At 37.1% G+C, this 18476-nt stretch overlaps 2 protein-coding genes and 1 pseudogene across 2 annotated transcripts; 1 reads left to right on the top strand and 2 right to left on the bottom strand.

Moving 5' to 3' along the window:
* Nucleotides 1-2671: 2671 nt before the first annotated feature.
* Nucleotides 2672-3184, top strand: LOC111800173 (ethylene-responsive transcription factor ERF024 pseudogene; annotated as a pseudogene).
* Nucleotides 3185-4338: 1154 nt separating this feature from the next.
* Nucleotides 4339-7847, bottom strand: LOC111799817 (uncharacterized). Its single transcript, XM_023683295.2, has 3 exons — nt 6987-7847; nt 6400-6577; nt 4339-4963 (listed from the first exon to the last, which is right to left on the bottom strand). The coding sequence occupies exons 1-3, from the start codon at nt 7635-7637 to the stop codon at nt 4539-4541; spliced, it is 1254 nt and encodes a 417-aa protein (XP_023539063.2). The 5' UTR covers nt 7638-7847; the 3' UTR covers nt 4339-4538.
* Nucleotides 7848-15429: 7582 nt separating this feature from the next.
* Nucleotides 15430-17483, bottom strand: LOC111800435 (uncharacterized). Its single transcript, XM_023684123.2, has 4 exons — nt 16998-17483; nt 16217-16327; nt 15997-16077; nt 15430-15772 (listed from the first exon to the last, which is right to left on the bottom strand). The coding sequence occupies exons 1-4, from the start codon at nt 17232-17234 to the stop codon at nt 15698-15700; spliced, it is 504 nt and encodes a 167-aa protein (XP_023539891.1). The 5' UTR covers nt 17235-17483; the 3' UTR covers nt 15430-15697.
* Nucleotides 17484-18476: the final 993 nt, after the last annotated feature.

The raw sequence follows: 18476 nt of genomic DNA, 5'->3' as shown, positions 1-18476 counted from the left end.
AATGGCAGGCCCTGAAAATATAGTATATAGAGTAGCCTTTGATAGTGTTAAAAACATTAAAAAAAACCTTTTTATCTTTTATTTATATATTTTTTATATTTTGAATTTCGTATATTTTTAAATCATTTGCATTTTAATTAGAGATATCTATGGATGGAGCAGGAATAAAGAACCTTTTCTGTCTTCGTCCCTGTCTCCTACATAAAACCTTTATGCCCATCCCGGTTTAGCAAGGTCAAGGTGGGGCGGGTTTTAGTAGGGTCATCAACGTTTAGTTAACTGTAAAAAGAAAAAAAATGGACGTCACTTATTTGAATGTTGAGAAAACTATCTTAGTAATATGGAATAGTTACATCCTCGATGTAAAAATACTCGTCACATAAAATATCATCGTGGATATTCATTTCAGACGTTTCAAAAACCTATTTCCTTCAATCGATTAATGCACGAGAAACCCACGTGAAAATACAGTGTATTTAGAAGTTATATATATTTTCTAAATATACCACTGAAAATATTGTCGTTACTGAGAAACTTTTGCACGAACAACATTATTTCAAACCGATATAAGATTATTTCATTAAAAGGAAATTTCGGTCTCCTTTCTTGGAAAATGGTAAAAGCTTGTCTTTCATGTCTCAAACTGACTAAGACTTGAAAAGGAAATGTTTTTTTTTTTTTTTCAAGTTCATGAATGAACGTTGTGTCAATTTGAAACTGCTCCAAACAAACGCGTCCCACGAACAAGCTTTCAATAATTTCTACACGCGCCTGTCTCTTCACCTTTTATTAAGACTCATCTAAAATAAATAATACACTAAATTTTTCGGCTTGACTCGAATCAGATATGCAATCTTTACTCGAGATTAGAGGCCGAGAGATATTGAGGGTGACAAATCAATTAAATCAATCCCATACTATAATAAAATAAATTAAAAGGCAGTATTTAAAAAATCATTTAAAAATAATTTTTATAAATGGTAGAAATTAAAATATTCTAAAAAATAGAATGATGGTGAAGTTAGAAAAACCACTACTTTAATTAGGTGATTAGTCTCTACTGTCGATTAACTTCACATGCAAGTTAATTAGAGGCTTACACTAAATAATAATAATAATAATAATAATAATAATAATTGTTGAGGTAAGCCAACTTCGCTTCTCGGTTTCTCGACTAGTCGCTCACCCTCAGCTCCCATCACCTTTTTCTAATCCCGTCTTCTTGGCGTTGCACTTTGTGTCACAACTGTACTTTTGTGACAATGGGACAACAATTTTATGGCACTTGTTCTAACCCAGCGAACAAGTCACTCGTGTGAGATTCAGATTTCGTTGAAAACAATTTGAAAGAAAATGTGAGCGAATCTCGGAATGTTATAGGCAAAAGTGGATAAGCAACAACCCCAACTTTGATAGCAAATTGATGACTAGTTACAAGAATAATAAAAGTCTTTCTAACATTAATCCAAGTAAAAGGAGTTTGGAACTGGCATACGTCCATCGATAACACGACTTGGACAAACATGATTAAGACATTAGACACGCGGCAACAGACAACACGTTTTGGACAAACATGATTGTAACACTCACGAATACTATAGCATGTTGATCTCTGAATCTTACCCAACACAGTCAACATTTCATCGATTGTTGATCACACCTCAAACTCTAACTCTTTTCAATTTTTTGCCTCACAACATGTTGTAACGACCCAGATCCACTGCTAGCAGATTTTGTCCTCTTTGGACTTTCCCTTTCGAGCTTCCCTCAAGGCTTTAAAACGCGTATGCTAGGGGAAGGTTTTCACACCCTTATAAACAGTGGTTTGTTCTCCTCCCCAACCAATGTGGGACATCACAATCCACCCCCCTTCGGGGCCAGCGTCCTCGCTGGCACTCTTTCCTTCCTCCAATCGATGTGAGACCACCCCCAAATCCACCTTCTTTGGGGCCCAACGTCCTTACTGGCACACCGCCTCATGTCTACCCCCTTGGGGGAACAGTGAGAAGGCTGGCACATTGTCCGGTGTCTGGCTCAGATACCATTTGTAACGACCCAGATCCACCGCTAGCAGATATTATCCTCTTTAGGCTTTCCCTTTCAGGCTCCTTTCTACACCCTTTATAAATGATGGTTTGTTCACCTCCCCACCCAATGTGGACATCACAATATCTGATAGCGGTGGGCCTAGGTCGTTACACATGTAGTCCTTTGATGTACTTTTGTTCGTATAACCGTGGCATCCACTACTATAATTCTTCATTAATTTAGGTCCCTCATATATGCATGCATGTTTTGTCCGTGCATGCATATCTACCCGTTATTTTTAATACTCAACCTTTTCAAAAAAAAAAAAAAAAATAGAAATTGTCCATATAATTGAGCAATATTAACATATAAATCCTCGACTGTTCCAAAAATTGGAAATCCTTGTCTCTCTATTTCGTCCCTAAATCTCCAAGCTGTCTCCTCCAATGGCTGCCACCCCAACCCTCATCAGAACTTAGTTCATCTCCAACTGGTCTGCACTCATCTCCTCCGCCATTTCCCCCTCCCTTTTCCTTCCTCCATAAATGCCTTCTCTCCATCTCTTCAACCCCACCGCCCCTCCCCTCCTCCTCCTCCTCCTCCTCCTCCTCCTCCTCACTTTTCCCTTCAATTCACCTCCTCCATGGCTACTTCCGGCCGCCACCCCGTTTACCGAGGCGTTCGACGCCGCAACACAGGCAAATGGGTGTCGGAAATTCGCGAGCCCCGGAAGCCAAATCGGATTTGGTTGGGAACCTTCCCGACAGCTGAAATGGCGGCTGTGGCTTATGACGTTGCTGCCCTTGCTCTCAAGGGCCACGACACCCACCTCAATTTCCCCAATTCTGCGTCCTCTCTCCCTGTTCCTGCTTCACGTTCACCCTCTGATATTCAGGCTGCCGCCGCCTCTGCCGCCGCTGCGCTTGGTGCCGCAGCAGCCGCCATCGAGGCAAGAAGTGGTTTTCACGGTGGCCGTAGTAATGATCCAGGGGAAGTGGGAAATCATTTCATGGACGAGGACTTGATTTTTGATATGCCTAATGTTCTAATGAATATGGCGGAAGGAATGCTTCTTAGCCCTCCCCGTTTCAATAATCATGGTGGCGATGACGACGGAGCCGATCATGGTACCGAAAACCTTTGGAATTTTTCCTAAGCAACAAATATACATACATATATGTATATACAGTTTCGTTTCTTCGTCTTCTAATTCTAAAAAGGAGGAGAACAACTGTGTAAGATCCCACATCAATTGAGTAAGAGAACAAACCACTCTTTATAAGGGTGTGGAAACCTCTCCCTAGCAAATGCATTTCGAAAAGAGAAAGTTAATTTGACTGATGACGGTGAAAAGGAGAGCCGTCTCGTTTGGTGACGAAGCAAGTTGGAAGGTTAAGTTAGTTGAAGATAATGAGAAGTTTGATTAAAAGTGGACTTTCTAAGCATGTGTGTGGTTCTCATTTTATCAAATAATTTATGGACATTAAGATTTTAAATTGGATATTATAATTAAGACATTCTACTCACTTCTTTCATGTCCTGTCTTTTCAATAATTATAATATTAAATATATAAACAATAGTTTAAATAACAACTTGATTTCATCATTTGGGTTACTTTCAATTTAATTGAATGCTAAATCAAATTAATAATTTAAACGGTTTAAATTAGCAAATAATTTACTTTGTTGACACGTCACAGTCGTACTCTCCCGAGCTAAGAAGCTGAGAGTGAATAATGGAATGTCTGCCGAAGAAACGTAACACCAACCCCTCACCTTCCCTTGTCTTATAATTCTTCAAATTTACACTCAAAACCATAATAAAAATATATATAATTAAAATTTTAAAAACATATTAAACATATTTTATGTTTCGGCACCTAAAAACCGATTAGATACAGCTTTTAACGTATACTTGCTTAACGTTGAATAATTGATCTTTTCTTGAAAGAGAAAAACAAAGCATGCTAGAATGACCCATATTGGTCTCTAAGAACCGTCTTCATTCTTAAGAAGCGAGAAGTAGTGGTGACCATATTGTAGGAAAATGTCAGGGGTCATCAAGTACTAATCTTGATTCAAATTCTGGACATGGGTCATTACAAATAATGTCAACATGACCTAGGGGAATGTCAAGGGTCATGAAGTACTGAATTCAGATTTCGAATCTCGATGCGAATCCTGGGCATGGGTCGTTACAAATGGTGTCAGAGCTTTATGGTACCACTAGTCACATACATGGTTACTCGTGGTCCATGTGCACTGTTCTCGTGGTTACTCGTGGTTACTCGTGGTCGTTACAAAAGGGCATTTGAAAAGGTAGATGATGATAATATATGGAAGGATAATAAATTTACAAATCATAGTGCTAATATCTTTGTACTTAAGAGGGAGGTAAAGTTAAACTTAAGCCTATTCTCTTAAACTCAGATTATATTCCTAATCTAATTTATAATCTAAACATTATTTATGCAAATTTAAATATTATCTATGAAGTTTAATCATTTCCATCACTTAATGAACCAATCTACTTCTGTTTGCATTTCCTCCACCAGCAACCTGAAGATCTCAACCTCTATTTCTATGGCTATGTCTCCTCTTTCCTCCCCATTTCTCTTCCACCCGTCGTCAACCTCCGCTCTCAAATCTTCCTCCGCCATCACGTCGATGGCGCTCGACTCCACCTCTTTCCACAAATCCCATCTCATGTAAACTCTCTCGACATTGCCCTCTATGCCGTGTTGTTTCATGTCCTTTTCGTTGTTAGACCGATCTAAGTTATGGCTTTCACACTCTTCTTCCTTGAGATGATCAATGTCGTCGTCGTCAAGTTCGCCTTCCTCATCTTTTAGTAGAAACGTCTCGAGTTCTACCGGGTCTAGCTCTGCTAGTCTCTCGAATCTCCGAAGCTTTTTGAGTAGCTGATGCTTTGCCTCTGAAAAACACCACAAGGTTAACATGAACAGATTAGAAACAGGTGAAGGTAGCGAAGTTCGACTAAATGATTCGTTTTTGGTAAGAACGATTCGGTCAATTCGGGTATAATTACTAGAGCTACTCATTACTGAAATGGTTTAAAATCCCGTATTGAATGCTCAAACAGTTCAAAAGATGAGTGGACCGGTAGGGGGTGGGGGGGGACCTAGTTCAGAGGTATAGAAAACGACCATGCCATTCCAAAACCATGAAGGAACTGGTTCAATGATTGAATAGCCTAATAAATTGAAGAGGACTCCCATAATTATAACACTTCTCTTGCTGCAAAATGTAGGTAAGATTTAAAGTTTTGAAGAACAAGAAAAAACGAGAGCCACAATAGGTCATTTGGGCGAAAAATTTGAGATCTCACATCGGTTATAGAGGAGAACAAAGTATTCTTTAAAACCGTGAGATTGACGGGGATACGTAACGGGCCAAAGCAAACAATATCTACTAGTGGTGGGCTTGGGCTGTTACAAATGGTATCGGTGACAAACACCGAGTAGTGTGCTAGTGAGGAGGCAGGTCCCCAAGGGGGTGGATTGTGAGATCCTACATTGATTGGGGAGGGGGGAATGAAGTATTAGTGACAGATACCGAGCGGTGTGCCAACAAAGAGACTGGTACTCAAAGGGGTGGATTGTGAGATCCCACGTCGGTTGGAGAGGGGAATGAAGTATTCTTTATAAGGGTGTGGAAATCTCTCCCTAGTAGACGCGTTTTAAAATCGTGAGGTTGACTGCGATATGTAACGGGTCAAAGTGAACAATATCTACTAGTGATGGGCTTGGGCTGTTACAAATGATATTAGAGCCAGACACTGGGCAGTGTACGAGCGAGGAGGCTGGTCCTCAAGGAGAGTGAATTGTGAGATCCCACATCGGTTAGAGAGGGGAACGGAGTGTTATTTATATAAAGGTGTGGAAACCTCTCCCTAGTAGACACGTTTTACAACTGTGAGGCTGACAGCGATACATAACGGGCCAAAGCAGACAATATCTACTAGTGGTAGGCTTGGGCTGTTGTAGAAAACAAATGCCGAGGAGAGATTTCCTCGTATTGTCATCGTCTATCCTCTTTTCCCTTTGTTCTATTACAGATTTTACCTAAATTCAAAAGCTTGTTTTGGTTTCACCCCCACGCATCTGATAATTGAAATCTTCCCAATGGAACCCACCAAAGATTCATGTGTTCATATCTAATACAGCAACAAGCTTCATGAGTTTCAAAGCTCTATTAACCATGTCTAATCAGTAAAAACTATCAATTCAGACAGTATCTATACGCAAATGTCACCGATAACGATCGAACAACAAACTCGAATCAATGCAACAGACAAAACAAGTATATATTTCCCTAATATGATTAGCAATTGAATTGAATCATGCTTACTTTCGACAATGGCGTAGCTGCGCTCCATTTCGTAATCGTCGTTGTCCTCACCGTCCTCATAGCGACCCTCTTCGTCGTCCTGGAACGGAGGATCCAACACAGACACAGGACTGCTTTGTTCTTTCTCTTCCTCCTCATCCTGAACAGGCAATTTCTTCAAGCTCTCAATGTCATTGACCTGTAAATTTGTCAAAGAAAACAAGGCAAACAACAGTGAAAAAGTTGGTTCTTTTTCTGTTCTTATAATTATGCCAACCAACAAAGGGGGAAATGTTTAATTATAAGGAGGATGTCGGTACCTATGGGAATTAAAATACAAAGGAAAATACAAAAAGGGGTTTGTCCTTTTCTTGAAAGGTCAAAAATTTTCCGGGAAAAAAGAAGAGTGTGGAATAGAAAATGAGAGATTTAGCAGTTTGTTCCTCATAACCCACTGTCGTTTTGGTGGGGTTGTCGTGTTTTGACGCCTGAAACTAATTCCGGCGGTAATTTCAGAAAATTTACACAAAATTGCCGACAGTTGCTGTTTTCCGATGAACCCATGTCATAAAATTGCAAAAAAACAGTAATAGAATGAGTATTTCAACCTGATGGTCGTGTCGAGCCGGAGAAGACGGCGGAGAAGAAAATTCCGGCGTCCGGTGACCGGCGGAGGGACTTGATTGAAGCACAAATCGAAAAGGGCTATCGCAGAAGTCCGAGCTCGTTACATTACTCTGCCGAGAAACAGAGTCCTTCTCGTTAATCGGCGGCAATAGGTGATCGTCGCGGGGGTCATTTCTCCGGCAACCACCGTCAATCTCCCGCTTCCGAGAACGGCCACGATGAGTAAACCGCTTAAGAAAAGAACCCAAAAGCCCAAATCCATTCGATCTCGCGGCCGTTGACTGTTTCTGAATCCTCAAAGCAGCTTCCAGGAGAAGCCCCGCTGTTGTAGCCGGAACATGGAGGAACACAGCATTGGAATTCCGGCAAGGACTCTTCACCGGAGACTGAAATTGAAAGAGCGGCGAAGGGTTTCTAAGATCAGGAGAATCATTAAACGATGAAAAACAAGCACCCTTACAAAAACTCGCCGGAAAATCAGCAAAATGGGAAATGGGTTTTCGTTTATTGAGGTGAAGAAGGTGAGATTTGGGGGAAGGGCGCTTAAGAACACGTCTGTCGGCTATGAAATTGGTGAGAAGAAAGGGCTCTTGATCCTCTTTAAGAAGCTCGTGTAAGTGTTTTTGAGCCATTAATGGAGTGAATGCTCAGAGAGAAGTGAAAGCTAAAATGGGGGAATCCAGAATTTTGAGTTCAGTAAGCTAAGTTGAAGAAATTTCAACTCTCAGAGACCAAAAAGTCGACACAGAAATGAGTTGACACAGAAATAGCAGAGAGAAACAACTGTGGGAGAGAAAAAGAGTGGAATGTGGAGAGATGGACTTACTCTGATTCAAAATCAGGGATGGAATATCGATGCAAATATGTAATATTATTATTATTATTATTAAATCATTTTTATAAATTAGAATTTCCTTTAAATTTAAAACTAATAAATTAAAGTTACCAGATTGAGTCTAAAAATCTAACAGAAAGACCGGAAGAAAAGTTGGACAGTATTTATTAGCAATGGACTCGAGGCATTCCACCAAGGACGCTCCGTAGTTGAAGTTACAAGAGTGTGAAAACCTCTCTTAAAAGGCGTAGACACCGGGCGGTTGAAGTTACAAAGGTGTAGAAATACGTCTAGCTGTTGTAGACGCGTTTTAAAATTTTGAGGGAAAGTCCATTAGGGATAGCCCAAATTATTTGTAATTTTTTTATTGATAGATTATACACATAATTGATTTTTTTTTTTTTTTTTATGTCATTATTAGGCAAGGATTTGATGAGATGAGAGCAGAGAATATAATCCTCGTTCCTGATTTGTGGAAATCACTACAAGTGGAGTAAGATTTGGATTATCTTGTTTATCAAATATCTAAGGCAAGAATATTGTTTGAGATTCGAATCACTCCACAAGCAAGATCGATCATGTCTAGCTTGAATGATTCTTGTTGATCAAATATCTCAAACACTTGTCTGAGATTCGAATCCACTCACAAGCAAAATTGATCATGTCGAGCTTGAATAATTCTACATGTAACCTAAACTATATAGAATTGCAAATAAACTTAGTTATTGGCTAAATAAAGCACCAGAGCTCCTTTTATATATATTTTTCAAGTCTCATACAAATATAACATACATGACTTTATATAGCCTCAAAATGAAACATTAAACCCATTCCAAGAGTTGTAATATTCATGCTTAATCGTCATAATTAACCATCATCATGTAATTATAACATAAAGTAAATAAAAAGTTTTAAAATACATTAATGAAATACAATTACTCTAAATTGTAATCCACCCAAAATTTATAACATGAAACTTCATTCTTCTTCCATGTGGCATAAATTGAAATATCTTCGGATAATTTTAACAATATTTTATTCACATTTTCATATTGTATGATTGATGTCTCTTGATTCATGTCAGTTCCCGTTTTCATTTAGCTAACGGGGAGAAATCTATTCTCGCTCCTTTCTCCATTCTACTAAATGGGAATTTTCTACCTCTCGTTTGAAGCAGATCCTCACACAAATTAAATGAATATCAGTTATTAGTTTAGTTAGATATTATTGATGTTAGATCTAAAACATAATTAAAAAATTTATAAGTTTAAAATCATATAAGAAATTAAGAAAAGAAAAAAAAAATGGAACAAGAAAAGGGGGGTGGTGAGAAAACGACAAGATTAGTGTACATTAGTTTACTAATAATAATATTAACTAACAAATTGATTTTGTTAAATCAAAATTAACGTATGACATGTCAGAAATTAAAGCATATGGTTCTGCAAGGTCTGCAAACAAAAATTAATTTCTCCATTTTGTTGCGGAATTTTGTGTAATTAAAAAAGAAAAGTAGTTTCAGACAACAGTTAACTGAGATCGTACGCTCACTCAGATCAACTGACCTAATACCATTAATAATTCCTTCCTTTCTCTCTCTTGAATTACACCTGCCATTGTTAACTTGTGAAGGTCAGAGGAAGAAGAAGAAGAAACAAAAATAATAATAATAATAAATTATCAAATTAATTAAAAATGGCCTTCCGGTGTGTTATTAATGAAATATTCAGTGAAATAAGTCGATATGTCGGAGGGGAGCGGAGTTTGTTGGTTTCTTTTACGGAAAAAAACACACATTATGAAAACTATATTTTTTTTATTCCTCGTCTTTGAGCTCACAGATCGGAGTACTCTACTACCTTAACCGTCTTTTAATGCTCTGAATTTCGATTCGGAAATGTAAATAAATTTCGATTTGGTTTGTTTAAGAGTCAGGGTCACGAGTTGTGTAGGAACGCCTAATCGAGTTTTCGTGTAAGATTTAGGTTATAGTGATTGATGTCAAATATATTAATTATTTTAAAAAAATATAAAAATGGTATATGTGAGGAAAAAAAACATAGGGTTATGGTGGAAGATATAAAAGTTTAGCCTTGAATTGATTAGAAAATTACAAAAATGACACGTCCGGGATGCAAAGAAACGTGAAGGAAGGAGCGTCATGTCGTCAGAGTACCCGACTGTCGAGTCCATATCCAATCCCACTACACTCAGCTTTAATTTAAAATTCCCTCTTTTTTTTTTTACCCAATTAATTTAATTTTATCTTTTCTTTGATTTTTACTGGTTGGTTCTGAAATAAAAATCGAGTTTATATTATATATCACATTTTATTAAATACTTTTTACAAAATTACACCAAATTTAATATTATTACCGATCACTTTTGCTAATTCCAAAATTTAAAAAAGTACTTTTCTTAAACAATAATTATTATTATTTTTTTTTTTTAAGTGTTAAATGGAAGAAAAAGGCAATCATGTGGTATCTTTTGTGAAGGATGTTGAGAACATTTGACATGAAAAAGTGTTGGATTAACTTTCGGATAGAATAAGGTAAGATATGAAATTCATAAGTGGTGCTTTTGGGAAGATGTGACAAGGGAGTAATGATATTCAAGGTTAAATTAGTATATTTGCATTTTACACTTTTATTAAATTATTCAAAATCATTTCGGCTTTTTTGTGGAAACAAAAATAATTTTTATCCACCTTGGTGGGACCCGCCCGCGTCCTCACTGACACATTACCAAATGTCTAGTGGGCTTTGCATTATATTATTTATATTGTCCTTTTTGGACTTTTTCTTTCGAGCTTTCTCTCAAGGCTTTATAACGCATGTGTTAGGGGAAGGTTTCCACACCCTTATAAAGAGTGTTTTGTTCTCCTCCATAACCAATGTGGGACATCACAATCCACCCCCTTTGAGACCCAATGTCCTCGCTGGCACTCATTCCTTTCTCGATTCGACGTGGGACCGCCACCAAATCCATCTCCTTTGGGGCCAGCGTCCTTATTGACATATCGTTTGGTGTCTAGTTTTTATACCATTTGTAACAACCCAGATGCATCACTAGTGGATCGTCTTGACGTTTGAAGAGTAGATACATAAACGTGTAATTTAGCGTAGAAATATGAAAGATCACTGGGCCCGCTAATATTTCTTGTGTAATGTAATTTATTAAATAAAAAAATAAAAGAACATTTGTAATTTCCAAAATCTAAATGGGACCCTTAAAAAATATATTTCTTCCACAAACGACAAAAAAAAAAGAAAAAGAAAAAAGAAAAAAAAGAAAAAGTCAGTTACGAGTGCACCGCTGCTTTGGTGCATTCGTCCACGTAAGCATGTAATGGGCCCACCGTGGACGTTCTCGCACGTGTGCAAGTTCAACGGAATAGCAACCGACTCTGAGACACGGTCGGAAATCTGTCTGTAGTAAGTCGTGGGCCCCGCAACATCTAGTCAAAGTCAAACACCCACATACGACGTCGCACCAACATCGTTAACTATATATTCCGCCACTCATTTAATCGATTAAAATAATAATAATAATAATAATAAATAAGAGTATTGTCTCACACTTCGAATCCAATGTTCAATTGGTCCCCACATGCGTTTTAATTTTGTCGTTTATTTCAAAATGCACATATCCATGTATACTAATATAATAAACATATTTAATTTTAGAAAAACTAATGATTCTTTCTAATTTAAATTAATTTCTTTTTTTTTATTATTATTATACAAATATATATTTTTTTTTACGTAATGTTTAATTGATGAACATAGTGTCTCATACTTATATATTCACGATCTTCTTCTTAGTTAGCCAATACGAGACTACAACAATATTATTTGTTATTATTTATTAAATTAGAGCTATTTTTTTCGAGTAGCATTAGAGGGAACAAATTGATTGGATTCCACGTACTTTTTACGACATAATATAAAAAATAATTGTGTTGTTTTTTGATTTTGTTGCTTTTTGGAGGGCTCGAAGAGAGTACAAAATGGGATTTGGAAGGATTAGAAATGTCACACTAAGAAGGATATGCAAATCACAACCATTCATATGCAAAAGCCAATAGTCAAAGATGATTACAAAAGCAAACCTTCTCCTTAATAAAAACATCTACGAGATTCCTTTGGCATTCGCGTATTGACGCCATTAAAACGTCGTTTTATTTCAATTGTTTACATTCTCTTGATAGTAACGTATATGTCTTTTGTATTACTGTTTTTGTGTGTATAAATCGTAAATGTTTAATTTATTTTTGTTTATATATGAAGTATCGTTCTCTCAAGTCGATATAAATGTATTAGGGTGAATAGGGTGAGTAGGGTTAAGGAATATAGTTATGGTTATCGACCCCGTTTAGTTGAGAAGAAAAAAATCCCTTCCCACCTAACTTCCCTCAAGGTTTTAAGACACGTTTACTAAAGAGAGGTTTCTATCAACTCCCTTGCTGCTACACCTGATATGGAATCAACCCAAGCGAAAGTATGAAACGAATTACTTTGATGATCATGATCGAGATTAAAGAAAACTCGTTTCTAAACTCGTGATTCGAATCACTCCACAAGAGGTTTGATCAATACCACTTGAATGACTCTAGCATGCAAGTTTTAAACACAAGAATTTACAAAGAAAATCTTAGCTCTCAACAAAGCTAAAAAAAAATAGAAATTCTATTTTTTTTTTAATTTCAAAATGTGATGTCTTTAGTCAAAGAAAAGAAGGTTCGCCTTTGCAACCTTAACCTTAACCTATATGACACATAACTCCCAAATTAAATTCGGTAGTAAATGAGAAATACCTGCAACCTTAACCTTAACACACATAACTCCCAAATTAAATTCGGTAGTAAATGAGAAATACCAAACTCTCTAAATTAAAATGGCTAGTTAATGGTGGAATATGGTAACGTATATGAGTTACCATATAACCTTTAGCTCCTATATGAAAAACAAACAAATATTTAAATTATAATTAAATAGTGCAAGGAATGAAATGTACTTATTAGTACCATAAATTTAACTGAGTTCATTAAATGCGAAGTGCATTTAATGCATTTTTTCTTGAAGCTCAACTTTGCACAACATATAAGGGAGGTCTCCAGCGTCTTCTATAATTTCCTTTGATGAGCTCATCATAGCTTGAATATAAGTGTACAAAGTTTGTTGTAGCTTCTTGACTCTCGTCCTTGTAATTGGACCTTGAGGTATGAAAATTCTTTGGTCGTGGTTCATGTCAACACCGCCCGATGGCTGGCCTTGACACCATGTGTAATGGCCCAACCCAATCGCTAGCAGATATTGTTCTCTTCTATGCTTTCACTTTTGAGTTTCTCCTCAAGGTCTTAAAATGTGTCTATTAAAGAGAGGTTTCCATAGGCCAAACATCCTCATTATCACACTGCTTAGTGCTCGACTCTGATATCATTTGTAACAGCGCAAGCCCATTGGTAGTAATATCACCTCATGTCTAGGAATCATATCATAATTCAAAATTTAGATTCGACACCTAATGGTCACAACATTTTACGTACATCTCTTGTAACACAACTATGTTATCCACTTACCTTAAATTGTTTCAAAGAACGAATATTATTTCTACAAGCAACATCAATTGTTTTAATTAAATAAATGGTAGTACAAAACATTTACGCTACTATATTAGCTCTAGAGATTTTCCCATATCATGTCATATAATTTGGCATTTGTTTTTTTGTGTAATTATTTGAATAATTATTTATAGCAAAAAAATATTTGATTGACATAAACAAAATCTTTTGTTTTTATTGATGACGTGTCCCAAGTAACTAATAAATAAATATTTTTTTAAGGGTTATGAATGTCATAAATAATTGTTTTGGTGCACTTATTATTAATAAATTGACATGTAAATAATTTAGCATCATATCTACTTTTTTATTTGCTTTAATAATTTGATTTGATTGAAAACAATTGGTTTTTTTTTTTTTTTTTTTTTTGGTTAATTGTGTGATATTTAGAAAATTAAATATAATAATAAACCGACGCTTTACTCGAACGCAAAATGAGCTTCTTGTGGTCTTCAGAGTTCATATGGGCCTCAACCCAAATATGATTTATACAGAACACATTGAAGGCCCAGCCCATATAGAAGTCTTCTGGACTACCCCTGATGTTTCATTAGGCCCATAAAAAAGTGATATATGGGCTTGACTTTAAAAATGAATAAATTAAATTTGTGATCTAAAATTTTAAAATAAATTTGTAAAATTAATAGTTTTAAAAAATAAAAAAATAAAAAAATAAAAAGAAGAAGAGAGCCAATAAAATTGAGAAAAAGGCCTATGAAGATGGACTGGGCCGTGGTGCACTAAATTTGGCCCATGAAGACTGGACTCGGCCTTGGTTGACTAAAAAGGCCTACGAAGACTGGACTGGGCCTTGGTAGACTAAAAAAGGCCTATGAAGACTGCACTGGGCCTTGGTCGACTGGAAATGCCGATGAAGACTGGACTGGGCCTTGGTTGACTATAAAGGCCTATGATAACTGAACTGGGCCGTCGTGCACTAAAGTTGGCCCATGAAGACTGGACTGGGCCTTGGTTGACTAAAAAGGCCTACGAAGACTGGACTGGGCCTTGGTCGACAAAAAAGGCCTATGAAGACTGAACTGGGCCTTGGTTGACTATAAAAGCCTATGAAGACTGGACTGTGCCGTGGTGTACTAAAATTGGCCCATGAATTCTGGACTGGGCCTTGGTTTACTAAAAAGTCCTACGAAGACTGGACTGGGCCTTGGTCGACTAAAAAAGGCCTATGAAGACTGCACTGGGCCTTGGGTGACTATAAAGGCCTATGAAGACTGGACTGGGCCTTGGTTGACTAAATAGGCCTATGATGACTGGACTGGGCCTTGGTTGACTAAAATGGCCAATGAAGACTGGACTGGGCCTTGGTCGACCAAAAAAGCCGATCAAGACATGACTGGGCCTTGGTCGACGAACAGGCCTATCTAGAATGGACTGGGCCTTGGTCTACTAAAATGGCCGATCAAGACTGTTCTGGGCCTTGTTCGCCTTAAATGGCCGATCAAGTCTAATGGGCCTTAGGATTTTAATGTTGGGCCTTGGTCGACTAAAAATGCAGACCAAGACGAACGGGTTCTGGGTTTTTATTTGGGCCTTGGTCGACTAAGAATGGTCGATCAAGACTAATGGGCTATTCTTTAGTATTGGGCCTTGGCCCACTTAAAAGGTGGATCAATTATAATGGGCTATTAAACTCACGCAACAAAATAGTAATCTTTACGGAAATTAAAAAACAGTTCCAATAATTCCTAAATTCAATTTAATAATTACGGAATATTATTGAATAAAGCAAAATTAATATTAAAAAATTTCATAGCTTTCATAATAGTCCTAAGGTAAATTCAAATAAGGTAAATTGAAATGGTTAAGAAGATACATTAAAGATGTAAAAATAGCTTAATTAATAAATAAACTTTATGGGTTTAGTAACATTTTCAAAATTAAATGTAATTAAACTTCAACTAATTCTAGAGAGAGAGAGAGAGAGAGAGAGAGAGAGATGAGATGAGTTACAAAGCTGTTTATAAGGCATTTCCCTTCCTAAAATCAGTTGTTTTTTTAGTAACTTCTCTAGAAGAAGAAAGCTAAACAAACAAAGACAAATTATAAAACAAAACACCCAAACACAGACAACACCCAAATTTCAATAAATACACAAACAAGTTCTTCTTCTTCTTTATACTAAATACATCACACACCAAAGCCTAATAAACAGGGGTTATCGCTTTGTCATCCATCCTCGCTTCAATCAATCAATCAATCAATCAATTCATTTACCGAATCGTATCTATGTTCTTACTCAGCTCCTCCAGCTTCTTCAGCCTCAACCGCTCGCTTTCACTCACCAGCTGCGCACCCAACAAACACAAATCAATCCAACACGAATAACGCCACACTAAGAGACAGTTTTTTTAGCTAACTAGCTCATTCAAGTAATCTCCAACAGTCGATATGGTTCGAAATTAATTGAATGGCCCCCCCAACGTGCAAAACTAGGTCCCCGTTGTCCTACCTCTCGGTGATTTATGATGTGAAGAAGATCGAAAATGAAAGGGATTCATGGGGAACTTACCTCCATTAATTTGGTGATGAGCTGAACTTTTTCCTTGTTCTTGTCGTTGAAGGCATCGAGGGCTTCCTTGTACTCTTTTTCCTATGACAGACAATACAAAAACCAGCTCAGTGGTCCTATTTTATATGGTAAGCTACAATAATTGACATTCACAGAACGCAACATCATCTTCTTATATTGTATGCTTGTCCACACACCTATTCCTTCCCCCAAATCTTACCTTCTTTTGACAGGTATGTCCCAGAGGCTTTAATTCCTTGTTCACCGCGTCGATCCTTTTACGAACCTGTGCCACTTCCTTCCTCATCGGATCGGCAAGCGCCTCGAGTTCCTGGCGTTCACGAAAATTTCGTTTCATGAACCAAAACAAACAACAAAACCCAATCCAATACCAACACATTATCATATCATCTTCTACTACATGTTCATCCACTTAAGCTAATGACTCTTTCAACCAAACATCGTTGATTTTGTAGTGAACAGCATAATCTTCTCCTTGAATGTGTAAATGAGAATCTCTAAGTTCTATGGACCTTCCCAGAAAAGGGTTTGAAGAAAATCCCCAAAAGGAAAGGCTAAAATTCAGATCAGAGCCTCAAATTTGTTCTAACGCTTTCAGATGACTAAAAGTATGGGAAAGAAATGAAAAATTAGAACATTATCTTGATAAAGTGTGTAGGTTAAGAATGCAAGTGAAAAGAATTCAAAGAAACTTACAAATCTGACATAAAGCTGCTTCTAATCCCTAACAAAACATTAATTTAATCCAAAACTCCATAGAAAACAGAACTAAATCATGCAAAAGGGGGGTTAAAAACCCCTGTTCTCAGAGCTTTTAAGTGGAGATTAGCCCTAAAATTAGTCAGTTTCAAGAGATCTTCAGCAATTTTATCCCCAACTTTTTCCCCAAACCCACAAAATCCATATAAAACAGAGCAGAAACCAAAATCTAAGCAAAACCCTAAAATCTTGAGAAGATTTTCGGAAGTTTATGGCGTTACCTCACGAATGCAAGCGAGGCGTTTGGTTTCTTCTTCGACGCGGCCTAACTGAACTTGAACCTTCTCTCTAACCTCCATCTTCTTCCGCTCGATCTCCTCTTCTTTAGCTCTGAAAGTGGACAGAGCCGACCTCGAAATCTCTTCATCTTCCTTCGACAAATGGCTGCTGAAGCTTAAGCTTCCTGGGTTGTTCTGCACCACTAATTGCTGCTGCTGTTGAGCTTGTTCTGGCTGCATCTTTTCAACCACAAAACCCTTCCTCCTCTTCTTCTTCCTCTTCCTCAATGAATTTCCTTAAATTCCTCTGTTCTTCCTCCTCCTTTCTTTCTGGGTTTGTTGCCTTTTCTCTCTCTTCTTTCGCTTTTGCTTTTGAAATGATGGGGTTTGTGCTGTATTTCTATTCTTTTTTCTCCTCTGGGTATTTCAAGCGCTTATAAAACTACAATGCCTTTTGAAAGTGCCAACCCAGCTTGCCTTGCCCTCTCCCCCCTCACCTTTATCAACACTATATTTTCAATCAATTAATAATAATAATAATAAATCCTATTTTTGTATTTTCTTTTTTCAATTTTTATTTTTTTTATTTATGCATCACCCGATCTAATCCTAGTACTCTCTACCCGATATCATATTAGTATAATATTTTAAATACCAATATAAACATAGCTCAACTAAATTTATGGTCTGTTATATAAATATAAGTAATTATAAAACTAACCAAAGGTGTTAGCTGAAAAGACCCCAACTGCCAACCACTGCCACTGATGTAGATGTGGAGCTACCCAACTTTATTCACAATTGTTCTTAAAAATTCCAAATGCACTTGATTGCTTAGGGGTTTTTATTTTTTATGCTGAAAATTATAACCTCTAATTTCTAGATAAAACTTTTGATCGTTGGCATTGATTAATGTGGGAGCCCACGTCGATTGAGAAGTATAACGAAACATTCTTTAAAGGATGTGAAAATTTCTCCCTAACACACGCGTTTTAAAAACATCGAAGAAAGCCCAAAGTGGACAATATCTGATAGTGATGGGCTTAAACCATTACCATTGGTATCAGAACTAAACACTGGGTGATGTGCCAGCGATGAGGCTTAACCCAAAAGGAAGTAGATATGAGGCGGTGTGCCAGCAAGGACACTAGGTCTTGAAGGGAGGTGGATTGGGGAGTTCGACATCAATTGGAGAAGGGAACGAGTGCAAGTGAGGACGCTGGGTCTCGAAGAGGGTGGATTGTGAGATCCCACATCGATTAGGGAGTAGAACGAAACATTTTCTATAAGAGTGTGAAAACCTTTTCCAGACAGATTAATTTCAAAAACATCGAGGAAAATTACATTAATATTATAAAAAATTATATATATTTTTTTTAATGAAATTAGTGAGTGATTTAAAATGGTATAAATAATGGTATGGGGTTGGTTACTTTACAAGTTGGTAAAGGGGAAAACTTCAACTAACTCTGCTCTCCAACG

This window comes from Cucurbita pepo, chromosome 8 (assembly GCF_057944985.1).
Source record: "Cucurbita pepo subsp. pepo isolate OVF chromosome 8, ASM5794498v1, whole genome shotgun sequence".
NCBI classification, from domain to species: Eukaryota; Viridiplantae; Streptophyta; class Magnoliopsida; order Cucurbitales; family Cucurbitaceae; genus Cucurbita; species Cucurbita pepo.
The sequence above is the reverse complement of the archived record's forward strand: the minus strand, read 5'-3'. Positions and strand labels throughout refer to the sequence as shown.

Bases quoted from the DNA above. Each gene is read 5' to 3' on its own strand.
- LOC111799817 (XM_023683295.2), bottom strand. From the start codon at position 7,637: ATGGCTCAAAAACACTTACACGAGCTTCTTAAAGAGGATCAAGAGCCC. The intron at 6,578-6,986 runs GTTGAAATACTC...ACAAATTTACAG, and splicing joins CGGCTCGACACGACCATCAG to GTCAATGACATTGAGAGCTT. The intron at 4,964-6,399 runs GTAAGCATGATT...GGTGTTTTTCAG, and splicing joins CAGCTACGCCATTGTCGAAA to AGGCAAAGCATCAGCTACTC.
- LOC111800435 (XM_023684123.2), bottom strand. From the start codon at position 17,234: ATGCAGCCAGAACAAGCTCAACAGCAGCAGCAATTAGTGGTGCAGAAC. The intron at 16,328-16,997 runs GTAACGCCATAA...CGTGAACGCCAG, and splicing joins GCCTCGCTTGCATTCGTGAG to GAACTCGAGGCGCTTGCCGA. The intron at 15,773-15,996 runs GTAAGTTCCCCA...TTGGGTGCGCAG, and splicing joins TCATCACCAAATTAATGGAG to CTGGTGAGTGAAAGCGAGCG.